At 44.2% G+C, this 17208-nt stretch overlaps 1 protein-coding gene across 3 annotated transcripts in view; it reads left to right on the plus strand.

Annotated features, from left to right (window-relative positions):
• CLK3 (CDC like kinase 3) overlaps positions 1 to 17208 on the plus strand; it is a 177346-nt gene that overhangs the window by 36309 nt on the left and 123829 nt on the right. Inside the window, exons 3-5 of one of the 3 annotated variants that reach the window (XM_063926368.1) lie at positions 14615 to 14757; positions 15837 to 15970; positions 16844 to 17036. In XM_063926368.1, the coding sequence (XP_063782438.1) occupies positions 15837 to 15970; positions 16844 to 17036 (327 nt within the window). In that variant the 5' untranslated portion in view covers positions 14615 to 14757. Of the gene's footprint in view, positions 1 to 14614; positions 14758 to 15836; positions 15971 to 16843; positions 17037 to 17208 lie in introns of those variants that run through there. The other 2 variants (XM_063926367.1, XM_063926369.1) reach the window with 2 other exon arrangements.

A 17208-nucleotide genomic window follows, 5' to 3' on the forward strand; every position in this document is an offset into this window, starting at 1 on the left:
TATCCCTGATATATATATATAGCGCTTTTGGTGTGTGCTGGCAAACTCTCCCTCTGTCTCCCCAAAGGGCTAGTGGGTCCTGTCTTCGTTAGGAGCATTCCCTGTGTGTCTGCTGTGTGTCGGTACGTGTGTCTCGACATGTATGAGGACGATATTGGCGTGGAGGCGGAGCAATTGCCAAATATGAGGATGTCACCCCCTAGGGAGTCGACACCAGAATGGATGCCTTTATTTATGGAACTACGGGATAGTGTCAACACGCTAAAGCAGTCGTTTGACGACATGAGACGGCCGGACAATCAATTAGTGCCTGTCCAGGCTGTGAAACGCCCTTTGCCTCAGTCGGTCGACACAGACCCAGACACAGGCGATGACTCCAGTGGTGACGGTGACGAATCAACCGTATTTTCCAGTAGGGCCACACGTTATATGATTTTGGCAATGAAGGAGGCGTTACATTTAGCTGATACTACAGGTACCACTAAACAGGGTATTATGTGGGGTGTGAAAAAACTACCTATAGTTTTTCCTGAATCAGAAGAATTAAATGACGTGTGTAATGAAGCGTGGGTTGCCCCTGATAAAAAGCTGATAATTTCAAAGAAATTACTGGCATTATACCCTTTCCCGCCAGAGGTTAGGGAGCGCTGGGAAACACCTCCTAGGGTGGACAAGGCGCTAACACGCTTATCTAAACAAGTGGCGTTACCCTCTCCTGAGACGGCCGCACTTAAAGATCCATCAGATAGGAGGATGGAAAATATCCAAAAAAGTATATACACACATGCAGGTGTTATACTACGACCAGCTATAGCGACTGCCTGGATGTGCAGTGCTGGGGTAGTTTGGTGACAATGCTAAATTCCTTTGTCGTATAAACAACCCTTTATGAAGTCTAAGAACACTGTACGCTGTTTGCTTAAGAAGTACCGTAAGGGTACGCTATTTGCGTAACGATCGCTCCGCCGTAGGCGAGACGCTCAAGCGTCACGTTCGCTCACGGCCCAGTGATCACAGGACACGTTATTGGTTATGACTAGAGTAATGATTCGCTATGGCGTAGCATACGCTCGAGACCACGAGGAGGTCACCAGCGGCGCAGACGCTCACAACGCTATACCTTAATGTTTAAACCTTGTACCAATGAAATACACAGAATAACTTAATGTGAATACAGGGTGTAAGTGCAACCTTGTGTAACCTGACTAACTACAAAGCTGCTTGAGCGTCACCGACGCTCAAGTGAACACTTAACACTATAGGAAATACACAGATACTGGTTTAGGGTCCGAAGCCTATTAACTGTATTATATCTAATATACTTGTAAAAGGGGATAACAGTACAAATGATACACTACAATATAACCGAGACTTCCTAACCAAAATACAATACTATCTAATACAATTCAATACTAGTCTAGGGGAGATGTGAGAGAAACGAGAAAGAGGGAGAGAGAGAAATGGAGAGAGATGAGAGAAATTGGCTCACAGTAAGACAATGATTACGGAGAGAAAACTTACGCACAAGGGGAAACGATCGCATGCGCCTGGACATCCAGCACCCGATTTTCAGCAATGAGAACCGTTGAAGAGTGAGAGCTGGATGTGGTCGGCCTGCCTATTTATGCCCCACACACAATGCAATCCTACAGTCCCTACAATCCCATTGTCCATTGGACGTCGGAATTCGGCCCTGCATCATAACAAAAGGTCATAGGTTGATTCATACAGGTGGGCTGTGACGATTTCCAACAGCTCAGGTGGGTGGGAAACTGGGTTTCCCGCCGCATACCTGAGTATGTGTAAATAATAGAAATGGACATAAACTTCTTATGTCCATAACTATTCGCACGAGCGATTAATACGCTCCAAACCAACACCGGAATATTGCTAATTAAATACTCTTCCGATGGGTACCAAACACTGCTGTATGATTCCTGTTAGACCCTTCGTACGATGCAAAGAGGGATTCCTCAGCTCAGGGACATTCTATTTTAACCAAACTTTCAGAATCTATCAAAGGGAACATGATCTATAAACTACATTAATTGTGAAAATATGTAACGAATGAGTCGCACGCTACGACTACATAAACTCTACCGTAAATACGCATACCGCGCCTGCGAGTGCACGCTATTGCGGGTATGCGCCTTCACGGGAGAGCGTACGCATGCGCAGCGCGGACCAGTGTGCGGTGCAAATATGGCAACGTGCATAGAGATATTTTTCTGACTTTGACAGTCCACCCTTTGGCAGTCAATAATAACTGCCACCTTCTAAAACATTTCAAAAGGAGAAAAATATATGTCAGGGGTTAATTCATTTCCATGGTTGGGTAGGGGAGAAGAGTGGAGTAGGTGTGAAGAGGGTATGACCTAGTGAGAAAGCAGAAGCATGTGTGTATGAGTCCATGTTTGGAGGGTCATGTATCATCGTGCCGTACGTGTGGTAAATCAAGCTTCGAGGTATTGCGAAGTATACATTTGAATTCCTTCTTATCCTGTGGTACAGGTCTGTGGATGGGCTGTCAAACTCTACCGAGCTCATTTCGGCTGTGGTTGTAACAAAATGGGGATGCACATTTTAGTTGATGATACATGAATGGGGGAGGTATGTGGTTGCTGCTATCTGTGCCTGTATTCCCTATCGTCTATGTGTGTCGTTACCTGGGGGTTGTAGAGATGAAGATAAAGAACACTTGCGAAAAATGCAATGATATTCTATGTCAGGGAAATGTACATCTGTTGTTGAAGTTGTGTTCGGTATCTGTTGAGAGTCGTCTTCTTTGCGCTGTATTGCTCCTTGGGCATGAGCAAATAGCTTTGTCAGAGCCATCGGATTTACAAAAAAAATGTTGGGCTAGCGTGAGTTTAAAAATACTAGGGAAACTGGGGATCCATGGCAAAGTTCATCAAGTGTCCATATCATAGGTTGTCAAAACTTCTTCTTAGGTCAATCCGTTGTCTGTATACATCTCGTCTCGTCAGCTTCCTCGTCCAAGGGGGTCTTTGTATCTGGGAGAAAAGCAGAAAAACAGGTGAAAGAAACGGACCGTATAATCGCATTTTCATCACATCCTGGTTTCTATCATTGGGTCATAAATCAGATCCAGGTTAATTACAGTTTCCTCACTCCTCAAGCTCATCACTTTTGTACTTTGTTTGCACCTCATTAAAGCCTGCCCGCATCTAAATATCAATCCAATCGATATAACGACACCCAAGATACATAGTAGAAACTTTCCAACATCCATTATGACTCCTTGAGCCCAGTCTCCTAAACCGGAGAACCAATTTCGCGGGTTCAACCATGACACCCAACCAGTCAGCTCATTACCTACAGCAGCAAGGGTGAGATTGTGTTTTCGACGAAATTCCCACTTTAATTGCAAAATATCGTCCATCTTTTGGTCTATGACCTCTACCGGATCCTCGGTGCTATTTGTGATATACGTGCAACACTTTATGCCATACTGTGTTGCCAATGTAACACAATATCCGCCTGTTACTGCTGTAAGATAATTAAGAACCATCCTATGCTGAACTAGTTCTGTTTTGTAAGCTTGAAGTTCTCTTCCAGTGTATCTAAACGTGTCATCATACATTTCAGTGATATTATCTAACAAATTGGCGAGTGCGGAAATGTATCTATAATTCATCACTCCTCGAGCGGTGCGAGTGAAATCTAACGCTACCAGAACCTGAATCCCGGTGGATTCATGGATAAGATCAGAGGCCGGATGCTCTAACCTTTCTGACAGTTGTCTTTTAACTCGGTGCTCGTAATGAGTGTGAGTATAAGGAGCTTGGGCACCACGGTGTATGTCCTTCATTTTGTCATGTGTAACAGTCATCACTTCAGGCAATACTTTTCCAATATAACACAATCCTTCAGAGTTTGGGGCAAGCCACTTGTACGCCTTTCTCCCGCATATGAAATATGCATCATCGGGGAGAACATAAGGGACGGAGAAGGACATGACCATGTTACAAACCTTCCAGGTGAAATCTCCTGACCCTAATTCTTCCATCTGCTTAATGCACGTATCAGTTTGTACGATATGTGCACAGTATCCTGGTGATACCTCTCCAACTCTAGTAATCCTATTTCCTAAGGTATATCGATACCGGAAAGATTTTCCTCTACTGGCTATGTGGCGTACAAGCTCTGTATCTGTAGGCATTCTATCTGCTCTGTGTGAAAAGGTCATGGTAAGGTTGCTCCATGACACTTCCCAATTTCCCGGTTTTCTAGGATTGGAGATGTTAAAACATATGAGGGACCTATCCACATGGTATTGGTGGAGCTTCAAACTAGGAGGGCTGGAGATGTTAAACCTCCGGTCCACCGGTCTCCCACCACTTAGCTCAAGTACCTCCCCTAACGTTAAAGGAAATGGTACTAGCCCTGATTTGCTGTGACCCTGAGGTACTTGAGAGCATACCCAACAATCTGTTTGGTTTAATACGTTACCCACTAAGGAGTGATAGTCGCTCAATGGATGCCGGTCCATATGGTTATTAAAACTGGATTGGCATTATTGTTACCGAGCCTACAGATACGGTTTTCTTTTTGAACTAACAATCCTTCAAAGAAAATGTTTACAGATAACATGGTTGTTAGATCGTGCCCGGTACTCGCCTTTGCTTGGTGATTGGGTTGCTATTGGAAATTTACACCTCCGTCTCAGTCATCAGGACCTTTCTGGATCCTTTCTCGACCTCACTGGTACTCTCACCGAAACAGACTGCTCTGGTCAACATCATGGTTAACGGGAAAATCCATATCACAGTCTCTTGGGGCAAGTCCATCTTACAGGAGGAGAAAAGAAGAAATTTGTAAAGGGGGTATAAGAAAACAGTTTGAGGGGAAGAGAACTTGTTACGATAATAAGTTCTCTCGTCTTGTTGTTCTTCTTGTTCTGCTGTCCTCTCAAAGGTGCTGTCTCTCAGTCTTCCAAACGAACATTCTGGTGATGCAATGTTCCTTCCCAACCGACGATCTTTCTGTAAGGAGCAAAAATCTGGCATTACCATTGGTCCAACTGAGGGGTGACATAGCATCTTTAAACCATGGAAACATGAGTGGGAAGAGAGAGACAAAAAAAAAAAAAAAAAAAAAGAGAGAGAGAACAATTCATGTGCATATATACATTACATAACTCGACAATAACCATCAATAAGAAAAGAGAAACAAAGCATTTTTAAACATTGTCAACATTAAGAAAACATTGTTAGCATTAGAAAAAACATTGTCAGACTTATTAGGCTGTCATATCTACGTGTCTACTGGTCTCCTTGAGCAGTCCCTCCCCACCAGCACCTGCATTACTCCACTGTCTGTATCTGGCCAGAAATACATTGTGGCGGAGGTCATGCTGGGGTTTGGTAGACTTCTGCAAGGACCAAGTGGATATGCAATGGGTGAATTCTTACCACTACTCGTCAGAGATGGGGATAGAGAGAGAGAGAGAAAAACAAAAAAAAAGACATTTTTTCACAAATACATTTACAACTTTTCACCTGGTCATTCCTGTGTCTTCAGTGAATGACCTCCCAATTTATTAACCGTTACCTCAGGCTTACCATCAGTTCTAATGTTCACCTTTCCTGACTACATACCATGAGTGTGGGCCTGAGTTCTTCCTGTCGGATCTCTGATTATAATGGTGTGTGTGTTGTAATTTTTCTCATTTCTTGGTCTAGGGGGGTCTAACTTTATGTGGGTTATTACAGTTGCTGGCATAATGCCCTTCTCTCCTACAATGATAACAAATCCTGGGTTTCCTCCATGTGTCAATGACCTGAGGTTTTGGTTGATTTGATGCCTCCTCAAACGCTCGGATGCTCATCATCATCAGTCGTTTCCCCTGTACTTCCCTGATTCCTTGGATTTTATGATTATGGTGTTGTCTTTCTCTTGATCTACAATCTCTTGCAAAATGTCCCTTTTTATGACAATTGTAACAGACTTCCATATCTGGATTTTTCGCAGGGGTGTGGGGCTTTTGTTGGGGTGGTCTTGTGGTTTGGGCCTGTATATTTGCTGCCATTAACTTATCTCTTTGTGACTCTCTGTATCTGGTGATATTCTGATCATGATTGATGACGGCCTCTCTTAGTGCGATCACCGAGATATCTCTCCAGTTTGGGTTGGTGGTCTGTACCCTTGTTTTTAATTCATCTTTTAAACCATTCATTAATACCTTAACCGCTATTCCTTTATGTTGTGCATTTGTCTTGATGTCTGTGATCCCAGTGTTTCTAGCCATTATTTGCAGTGCTCGATTGAAATAATTAGAAACATTTTCCCTTTCGTTTTGCCTTATGGAGAAAATGTCATTCCACTTGACAGTAGCTGGGAAATATATTCCTAACTGTCGGTTAATCTGCCTAATACATTCCTGATTGTGTTCCTCCATACAAGGTACCTCCGTGTTTAATTTACAATCAGCAATGAATTTTTCAGGGTCAACCCTGGAGGGCAAACATGCCCTCAGCACTGTCCGCCACTCTTTGTTGGTGGGTTCTGTGGCGTTTCCTAGTTCTTTAATAAACCTTTGACATTTGGCTAGATTTTTCCTAGGATCAGGAAATTCAGACATAATTGATCTCAATTCGGTCCGGGACCAGAGACAGCGCATTGCACTGTCCTTGACGGGAATGATTCCCTGATCGTCAGTCTTCCCATTGGGGACTGAGATCACCCTGGCCAGATCGAGCTCAGTTACATCATCTGGTGTTGGTCTTACATTTTGGGGTACATCTGTTTGTGCGTGATATGAAACATTGTACGTACCTGTGGACACGACCTCACCTGACCCTCCGTTAGAGGGTTCGATTATTGCCTTTACCAATTTGGTCGCGTCCACCTGGATGGCTTTTGTGATGGTTGCTGGAAGAGGTGCTGACATCGTTCTGGGTTCACTTTCTTGTTTGTATTCCTTAGGGAAGTTTGACATGGGGTGCAACTTGCACAGGTTAATAGTTATACATTCAACAGTATTACAATAATCATTGTTACAGTTATTACACTTATTCTTATAATCTATACTACAGTTGCTAAGAGCGTTTTTATTGTTCAACCTTGTGCTTTTCTCTCCGCAAACAACTCCTCCCCCGATGCCATTATCTCTCCTCTCAGAAAAGTCAATTGAATCTCTTTGTAATTCACCTTCCTGTTGCCCTAACTGCAAATAATCATAATGTTTACTTCGTCCCTTTGTTGGTTCAATGAGACATATCCTCCTCCTTAAATTTTGTAACACTTCTGGACTGGAGCTACCTATTCTTGGGAATTTCTCCCTGTCTTGTACAGTCATTCTCTCCCATTCATCACATAAAACTTCAGCGTGATTTCCATATTTCTCACACATCACATATCGTGCCGACCCGACTGGCCGGTTCCCTAAATCAACCCGAACCGAGGTTGATCGCCCGCTACCTGAACAAATGGCCCCCATAATCTGCAGGTGTTGCTTATTCCTCCTTGGATCTTTATCTCAAGGTTTTCAGCGAACCCTTACAAACAAACCAAGATGTCCTGGGCAGGCCGGCGGTGGTGGTTTATCAAGTACCCCACTTACTTCTCGCCCACGTTGGCCAGTACTGCAATCACTGTAACCAGAGCTGCGGTACCCAACCCAGGGCCCCTGTGAACCTTTTTTTTACTGGAACATATGAGGGTTACCCGAAGGACACTTACTCTTTCCAGTAAAGTTGGGGTTGTTAGATAGTTCCTGAGTGACCAGCGAACTTCCCTTTCAAAAATAAAAAATTACACAAATCACGTCAGAATGTACAAATAGCGTTTGTGACCACTTTACTCTAATGGTATTAGGTCAGATTACTAACTACTGCACACAATTACGTGCGGTCCAATCGTTCAGTACATAAGCACTACCTGTTATGTACTGAGAGATTAATGGAATCGATGTTTCCGGCCGTGATTCCTTCAGCATGAGCTTATGGCCTATATGGGTTCTGCACCAACACCCCAGGCGTTGTGCCTCTTGTACCTTTATAGTGGACCTTTTAGTACCTTGTGACCTCCTGGTCTTGTTACCTTTACCTTATGACCTCCTGGTCTTGTTACCTTATGACCTCCTGGTCTTGTTACCTTATGGTCCGCTATACTCTAATGCTCAAATATTATTTAACCAGGGATGCCTCCCTAGCCACCGTATATGTCACTTACACGTATGTCCCTTGACGAGTACCCGACTTTCCTTTTGGTTCAACCTCTAAGTTATATAAACTTATGTGATAAAAACACACTCACTCAACACATGTACACTTTTGTTTCTATATCTATTTCTGCGCAGAAATTGTCTTCAGTCCAACAGTGTTACCAATTAGGAGCAGGATCTGTTAACCTAAATTTCAGATTTTTCCAAAAATAGATTTGCGTTATTTACCGCTTTGCGTTATCTACCGCTGTGCGTTACTTATCGCCTTTGCGCTAATTCAACTTTTCGTGACGAGCTACGTGGGCGTAACCGGACGCTACGTTGCGTAATGTACGCTGCGTGCGTCTGCCTTTGGATTGCGTACGCAAGTCTTTTGTTAGGGACACGTGTACGCAAAACAAAGATCCACCGTAACACAATTTCTATTTTTATCAATGTGGATGATCCCTGATCATCTACCGCACACCACACTGACTGCCTTGTCTCCCAGACAAGCCGTGTGTTGGTCTATATTTTAACTATTACCTCTACTATGAAATAACAGCAAATCTCTTTTAGCACTTTCTATCAACTATAAAAATTGGCAAACAGGAATAGTGATATACGAAATTTGAAAAAGAAATGCAGATATATATGTATGCGTGCGTGTATACGCAAGACAGTAGAGAAATAAAACAGTTTTAAAAGACACAAGCGTTTTTGTTCTTACTTCCGGTTCCCGGATTCCTTCAGCACTCTTTATCTAAGCGAAGCAGACGCTTATCCCGTCAGCACTGGGAGACAACCTCCCACCCTTTGCTGGGGGATAATGTCTGCTGATCTACCTAGTGCAGATATGAGAAGGATCGGACGAGTCCCCAATTGACAATGCTAAATTCCTTTGTCGTATAAACAACCCTTTATGAAGTCTAAGAACACTGTACGCTGTTTGCTTAAGAAGTACCGTAAGGGTACGCTATTTGCGTAACGATCGCTCCGCCGTAGGCGAGACGCTCAAGCGTCACGTTCGCTCACGGCCCAGTGATCACAGGACACGTTATTGGTTATGACTAGAGTAATGATTCGCTATGGCGTAGCATACGCTCGAGACCACGAGGAGGTCACCAGCGGCGCAGACGCTCACAACGCTATACCTTAATGTTTAAACCTTGTACCAATGAAATACACAGAATAACTTAATGTGAATACAGGGTGTAAGTGCAACCTTGTGTAACCTGACTAACTACAAAGCTGCTTGAGCGTCACCGACGCTCAAGTGAACACTTAACACTATAGGAAATACACAGATACTGGTTTAGGGTCCGAAGCCTATTAACTGTATTATATCTAATATACTTGTAAAAGGGGATAACAGTACAAATGATACACTACAATATAACCGAGACTTCCTAACCAAAATACAATACTATCTAATACAATTCAATACTAGTCTAGGGGAGATGTGAGAGAAACGAGAAAGAGGGAGAGAGAGAAATGGAGAGAGATGAGAGAAATTGGCTCACAGTAAGACAATGATTACGGAGAGAAAACTTACGCACAAGGGGAAACGATCGCATGCGCCTGGACATCCAGCACCCGATTTTCAGCAATGAGAACCGTTGAAGAGTGAGAGCTGGATGTGGTCGGCCTGCCTATTTATGCCCCACACACAATGCAATCCTACAGTCCCTACAATCCCATTGTCCATTGGACGTCGGAATTCGGCCCTGCATCATAACAAAAGGTCATAGGTTGATTCATACAGGTGGGCTGTGACGATTTCCAACAGCTCAGGTGGGTGGGAAACTGGGTTTCCCGCCGCATACCTGAGTATGTGTAAATAATAGAAATGGACATAAACTTCTTATGTCCATAACTATTCGCACGAGCGATTAATACGCTCCAAACCAACACCGGAATATTGCTAATTAAATACTCTTCCGATGGGTACCAAACACTGCTGTATGATTCCTGTTAGACCCTTCGTACGATGCAAAGAGGGATTCCTCAGCTCAGGGACATTCTATTTTAACCAAACTTTCAGAATCTATCAAAGGGACCATGATCTATAAACTACATTAATTGTGAAAATATGTAACGAATGAGTCGCACGCTACGACTACATAAACTCTACCGTAAATACGCATACCGCGCCTGCGAGTGCACGCTATTGCGGGTATGCGCCTTCACGGGAGAGCGTACGCATGCGCAGCGCGGACCAGTGTGCGGTGCAAATATGGCAACGTGCATAGAGATATTTTTCTGACTTTGACATTGGTCAGAGTCCCTGATTGAAAATATTGATACCCTGGACAGGGACAATATTTTACTGTCGTTAGAACAAATAAAGGATGCATTTCTTTATATGCGTGATGCACAGAGGGATATCTGCACACTGGCATCACGGGTAAGTGCTATGTCCATTTCGGCCAGAAGAGCTTTATGGACGCGACAGTGGACAGGCGATGCGGATTCAAAACGACATATGGAAGTTTTGCAGTATAAAGGGGAGGAGTTATTTGGAGTCGGTCTATCAGATTTGGTGGCCACGGCTACAGCCGGGAAATCCACCTTTCTACCTCAAGTCACTCCCCAACAGAAAAAGGCACCGACCTTTCAACCGCAGCCCTTTCGTTCCTTTAAAAATAAGAGAGCAAAGGGCTATTCATATCTGCCACGAGGCAGAGGTCGAGGGAAGAGACAGCAACAGGCAGCTCCTTCCCAGGATCAGAAGCCCTCCCCGGCTTCTACAAAAGCCTCAGCATGACGCTGGGGCTTCTCAAGCGGACTCGGGGACGGTGGGGGGTCGTCTCAAAAATTACAGCGCGCAGTGGGCTCACTCGCAAGTAGATCCCTGGATCCTGCAGATAATATCTCAGGGGTACAGGTTGGAATTAGAGACAGATCCACCTCGCCGTTTCCTGAAGTCTGCTTTACCAACGTCCCCCTCCGAAAGGGAGACGGTTTTGGAAGCCATTCACAAGCTGTACTCTCAGCAGGTGATAGTCAAGGTACCTCTTCTGCAACAAGGGAAGGGGTATTATTCCACTCTTTTTGTGGTACCGAAGCCGGATGGCTCGGTAAGGCCTATTCTAAATCTGAAGTCCTTGAACCTGTACATAAAGAAGTTCAAGTTCAAGATGGAGTCACTCAGAGCAGTGATAGCGAACCTGGAAGAGGGGGACTTTATGGTATCCTTGGACATCAAGGATGCGTATCTCCACGTTCCAATTTACCCCTCACACCAGGGGTACCTCAGGTTCGTTGTACAAAACTGTCACTATCAGTTTCAGACGCTGCCGTTCGGATTGTCCACGGCACCTCGGGTCTTTACAAAGGTAATGGCCGAGATGATGATTCTTCTTCGAAGAAAAGGCGTATTAATTATCCCATACTTGGACGATCTCCTAATAAGGGCAAGGTCCAGAGAACAGCTAGAGATGGGATTAGCACTGTCTCAAGAAGTGCTAAAACAGCACGGGTGGATTCTGAATATTCCAAAATCCCAGTTAATGCCGACAACTCGTCTGCTGTTCCTAGGGATGATTCTGGACACGGTTCAGAAAAAGGTTTTTCTCCCGGAGGAAAAAGCCAAGGAGTTATCCGAGCTTGTCAGGAACCTCCTAAAACCAGGAAAGGTGTCTGTACATCAATGCACAAGAGTCCTGGGAAAAATGGTGGCTTCTTACGAAGCAATTCCATTCGGCAGATTCCACGCAAGAATTTTCCAAAGGGATCTGTTGGACAAATGGTCAGGGTCGCATCTTCAGATGCACCTACGGATAACCCTGTCTCCAAGGACAAGGGTGTCTCTTCTGTGGTGGTTGCAGAGTCCTCATCTATTGGAGGGCCGCAGATTCGGCATACAGGATTGGATCCTGGTGACCACGGACGCCAGCCTGAGAGGCTGGGGAGCAGTCACACAAGGAAGAAACTTCCAGGGAGTATGGACGAGACTGGAAACGTCTCTTCACATAAACATTCTGGAACTAAGAGCAATATACAATGCTCTAAGCCAGGCAGAACCTCTGCTTCAAGGAAAACCGGTGTTGATCCAGTCGGACAACATCACGGCAGTCGCCCATGTGAACAGACAGGGCGGCACAAGAAGCAGGAGTGCAATGGCAGAAGCTGCAAGGATTCTTCGCTGGGCAGAGAATCATGTGATAGCACTGTCAGCAGTGTTCATCCCGGGAGTGGACAACTGGGAAGCAGACTTCCTCAGCAGACACGATCTTCACCCGGGAGAGTGGGGACTTCATCCAGAAGTCTTCCACATGCTGGTAACCCGTTGGGAAAGACCAATGGTGGACATGATGGCGTCTCGCCTCAACAAAAAACTGGACAGGTATTGCGCCAGGTCAAGAGATCCGCAGGCAATAGCTGTGGACGCGCTGGTAACGCCTTGGGTGTACCAGTCGGTGTATGTGTTTCCTCCTCTGCCTCTCATACCAAAAGTATTGAGAATTATACGGCAAAGAGGCGTGAGAACGATACTAGTGGTTCCGGATTGGCCAAGAAGGACTTGGTACCCGGAACTTCAAGAGATGATCACGGAAGATCCGTGGCCTCTACCTCTAAGGAGGGACTTGCTTCAGCAGGGTCCCTGTCTGTTTCAAGACTTACCGCGGCTGCGTTTGACGGCATGGCGGTTGAACGCCGGATCCTAAAGGAAAAAGGCATGCCGGAAGAAGTCATTCCTACTTTGATTAAAGCAAGGAAGGAAGTAACCGTGCAACATTATCACCGAATTTGGCGAAAATATGTTGCGTGGTGCGAAGATCGGAGTGCTCCGACGGAGGAATTTCAACTGGGTCGATTCCTACATTTCCTGCAATCAGGATTGTCTATGGGTCTCAAATTGGGATCTATTAAGGTTCAAATTTCGGCCCTGTCGATTTTTTTTTTTTCAAAAAGAATTGGCTTCAGTCCCTGAAGTCCAGACCTTTGTTAAGGGAGTGCTGCATATACAGCCTCCTGTGGTGCCTCCAGTGGCACCGTGGGATCTCAATGTGGTTTTGGAATTTCTAAAATCTCATTGGTTTGAACCACTAAAAAAGGTGGATTTGAAATATCTCACATGGAAAGTGACCATGCTTCTAGCCCTGGCTTCGGCCAGGAGAGTGTCAGAACTGGCAGCTTTATCTTACAAAAGCCCATATCTGATTTTCTATTCGGACAGGGCAGAACTGCGGACTCGTCCGCATTTTCTCCCTAAGGTGGTGTCAGCATTTCATCTGAACCAGCCTATTGTAGTGCCTGCGGCTACAAGTGACTTGGAGGACTCCAAGTTACTGGACGTTGTCAGAGCATTAAAAATATATATTGCAAGGACAGCTGGAGTCAGAAAATCTGACTCGTTGTTTATATTGTATGCACCCAACAAGATGGGTGCTCCTGCGTCTAAGCAGACGATTGCTCGTTGGATCTGTAGCACAATCCAACTTGCACATTCTGTGGCAGGCCTGCCACAGCCTAAATCTGTAAAGGCCCACTCCACAAGGAAGGTGGGCTCATCTTGGGCGGCTGCCCGAGGGGTCTCGGCATTACAACTCTGCCGAGCAGCTACGTGGTCAGGGGAGAACACGTTTGTAAAATTTTACAAATTTGATACTCTGGCTAAGGAGGACCTGGAGTTCTCTCATTCGGTGCTGCAGAGTCATCCGCACTCTCCCGCCCGTTTGGGAGCTTTGGTATAATCCCCATGGTCCTTTCAGGAACCCCAGCATCCACTAGGACGATAGAGAAAATAAGATTTTACTTACCGATAAATCTATTTCTCGGAGTCCGTAGTGGATGCTGGGCGCCCATCCCAAGTGCGGATTATCTGCAATAATTGTACATAGTTATTGTTAACTAATTCGGGTTATTGTTGAAGGAAGCCATCTTTCAGAGGCTCCGCTGTTATCATACTGTTAACTGGGTTTAGATCACAAGTTGTACGGTGTGATTGGTGTGGCTGGTATGAGTCTTACCCGGGATTCAAAATCCTCCCTTATTGTGTACGCTCGTCCGGGCACAGTACCTAACTGGAGTCTGGAGGAGGGTCATAGGGGGAGGAGCCAGTGCACACCACCTGATCTGGAAAAGCTTTACTTTTTGTGCCCTGTCTCCTGCGGAGCCGCTATTCCCCATGGTCCTTTCAGGAACCCCAGCATCCACTACGGACTCCGAGAAATAGATTTATCGGTAAGTAAAATCTTATTTAAGTTGTGCTGGTGGACAAGACTCTCCATTCTTATGCAAATGACACTCTGAACACTGGGGGCATTTTATCAAATCTAGGAGAGTGAAAACTTGCCAATCTATTTGCTTCTGTCATTTTTCTAGCACCACTTGTAAAATGACAGATCTAAGCTGATAGGTTGGCACTTTATCTCTAAACTGTAGATATGAATGGTTTTTATTATCAGCAGTAACGTCCTTTCTGGTTTATCTATGTCCCAGATTTAGGTCTGAGATGTAGCAGGATTACCTTATTGGAGAAAGCTGATGAGAGTAAAACCCTTGGGGGTATATGGAATAGGTTGCAACTTCTGTAATACTGGGGTTTTTGGACAGTGGAAACGGCTACAAGGCAAACATCCCAGGTAAAGTGACCTGTGATTTTTACCCTAGTAACAAGCAGGGTTTTTAGCTGCTCTTTCCCGGGTGAGCTGCAGTGGATACGGGTTACCTGGGTCATCCAACCCGAATAACCCTTTTACAACCTGGTGATTAGCTAAAAACCCTCCCGAATGCGCCGCACCTACCCGTCGCACACTGCCTACCGTTGGTCTCCGGTCTGCTGTTTGCGGTGCTTGGAGACCGCCCGCCACTGGCCTCCTGGCACTCCTCCCGCCGCCAGTCTCCCTCCACTGATTGTGGTGCTTGGAGAGGACGTCATCTCCAAGTGCTGCCAAATACCGGGTACAGTGGAAGCAGTGCCGACCAGGGTATATAGGATTTTGGTGGAAAAGCAGTATAAAGCGGCAAAATGTAGTTTAAATTTAAAGAGGTAATTGCTTAAAAGGTCAAATGAGGCTGTTGGGGTTTTTTATTTTTTTTTTATTTTAAACTATTGCTGCTTTAAATCTGCAGCAGAACTAAGCCTATTGCATATATGCCCTTGATTTAGATAGCCTTATCCCCACTTGTATTTTTGTATGAATGGAGGAAGAGTAAGGAAAAGAAAATATCTGTAATAGAGGGAATATTATGCACCAGCTGCGCTCTGTGTACGTACTTTCCTGGCTGAGTTGTCCTTTGATGCTTAATACATTACACTTTTCTATGTGGGAAATATAAAGGTTCCCATATATTCTTCTAAGGAATAATTCTAGCCATATGGGATAGTTTAATCTTGGAAAAGTTGGAATTTATTAAATGGACCGTAGGAAAGTACATGACCAGTTCATCTGTTATTGGCCTCCGTGGATGAGAGAAGGTACTTCTTTATATGCTGTTATTTTGCCGTTTCCTGGATTGTATATTATCACAAGTATATATAGTTAAGGTTTTTTGTGGGGTTTTTTGTTTATATCCGGTCCAATGTCCACAACAAAGAAAATGTTGATCTTAATTTTTCTACTCATGTTAAAACCAATTTATTAATTCCAATTTTAGATTTTCTTTTAAAATCTAGCAAATCTGTCGTACACACTTATGTCTTGTGGGATGTTTCTTCCAGATGCATAGGAGGAAGAGATACTGGTCCCCTGAGGAGCAGCAGAGATGGAAAGTCAGGAAACCATCTCCAAGCTTGGAACGTGATCGGCGACATAGGCTTAATTGGAAAACACCACGCAGGTCGCGATCCAGAAGGTATGCAGTATATTTAAATGGAAAATATTTGTAGATTGTTTTCTGGATCATGGTTGGTCCTCTAGGAATTTATACAGCATCTTGGTGAGGAGTGTGTTGCAGTTAATATCTTTGTACCAGAATGGTTGACAAGCCGCGGCTTAGTAAACAATACCCCCTTATGTAGTTGAGTTTACTCTGCCTAAGGCTAGCCACATGAGTCATTTCACTAATGTAGTTCTGCAGTCTGCTTTCCTGTTGCTTTTTTCTTGGCAATAAATAAGATTGGCATTGTTTTTGCTGAGGATGATAGATGGATGAGGGATATGGCTATCCAGTAAAGAGCCAGCTGTCAATTCTAATCTTATTACAGTATATTGCCACTCTCTTATGACTGTTCTAATTTTACCTCTGATGATATTACTTGGAATAACATTCAAATATTAATGTTTTCAATAAATGTAGAAAACAAGAAAAGCAAGCATTTTGGAGAATTAGAGAACACTTCAAAGAGATCACTAAAGTTTGACATTGAGCATGTTTTAACTTATTCCATGGTACACTGTGTTAATCAATTTGTTTTATAAAATGTGTGTTTTTTTTCCCCCCTGACTTCATCATACAATCGCAAATGTTGATAATAACGTTATTTGTTTGGCATTTAAGGTTTCAAAAGCCACATTTTGGGAGCAGCTGAGCGCTTTGTGTTACGGACTGTGTATGTGTATAGAATAGTTTCTCACGCAAAGTTACGGTTTTTTTTTTTTTTTTTTTTCTCTTTCATCCACTAGGGGACACTGGAGTCCTATACAGTAGGGGTGTGAAGCCTAATTTTTTTTATTATTTTAGTTTTTTACATTTATTATCTTTTTATTTTTGTATTGGTTTATACAGCCGTGACAGGGAGGCTTACTGGGGGAGGTCTCGCAGACCACGGTCCAGAGATGTCCGTCTTTCTGTCAGCACTTCCTCTCAAAGTGAGAACTACTCTATGCGTTCATCTGCTCTGGAGAAGGCTAGAACCAGAAACCATCATCATCAGGTCTCTCGAAAACGCCGTTCCAGGTCTGGTAGCTACACATCCTCGGTGAGTATACAGGACTCGGGTGAGTGATTTTCAGCCTATCCTGCCTGATTCCATGATCCTGGGTTCAACTAATGGGTGCTGCCAGTACGTTCAGCTTTAAAGTAAGCATTGTTTGTAATAGCATGTCATGGCTACTAATGTACAGTACAATAGTGCAATTTCAAAATGGGTT

This window comes from Pseudophryne corroboree, chromosome 6 (genome assembly GCF_028390025.1).
Source record: "Pseudophryne corroboree isolate aPseCor3 chromosome 6, aPseCor3.hap2, whole genome shotgun sequence".
NCBI lineage: Eukaryota > Metazoa > Chordata > Amphibia > Anura > Myobatrachidae > Pseudophryne > Pseudophryne corroboree.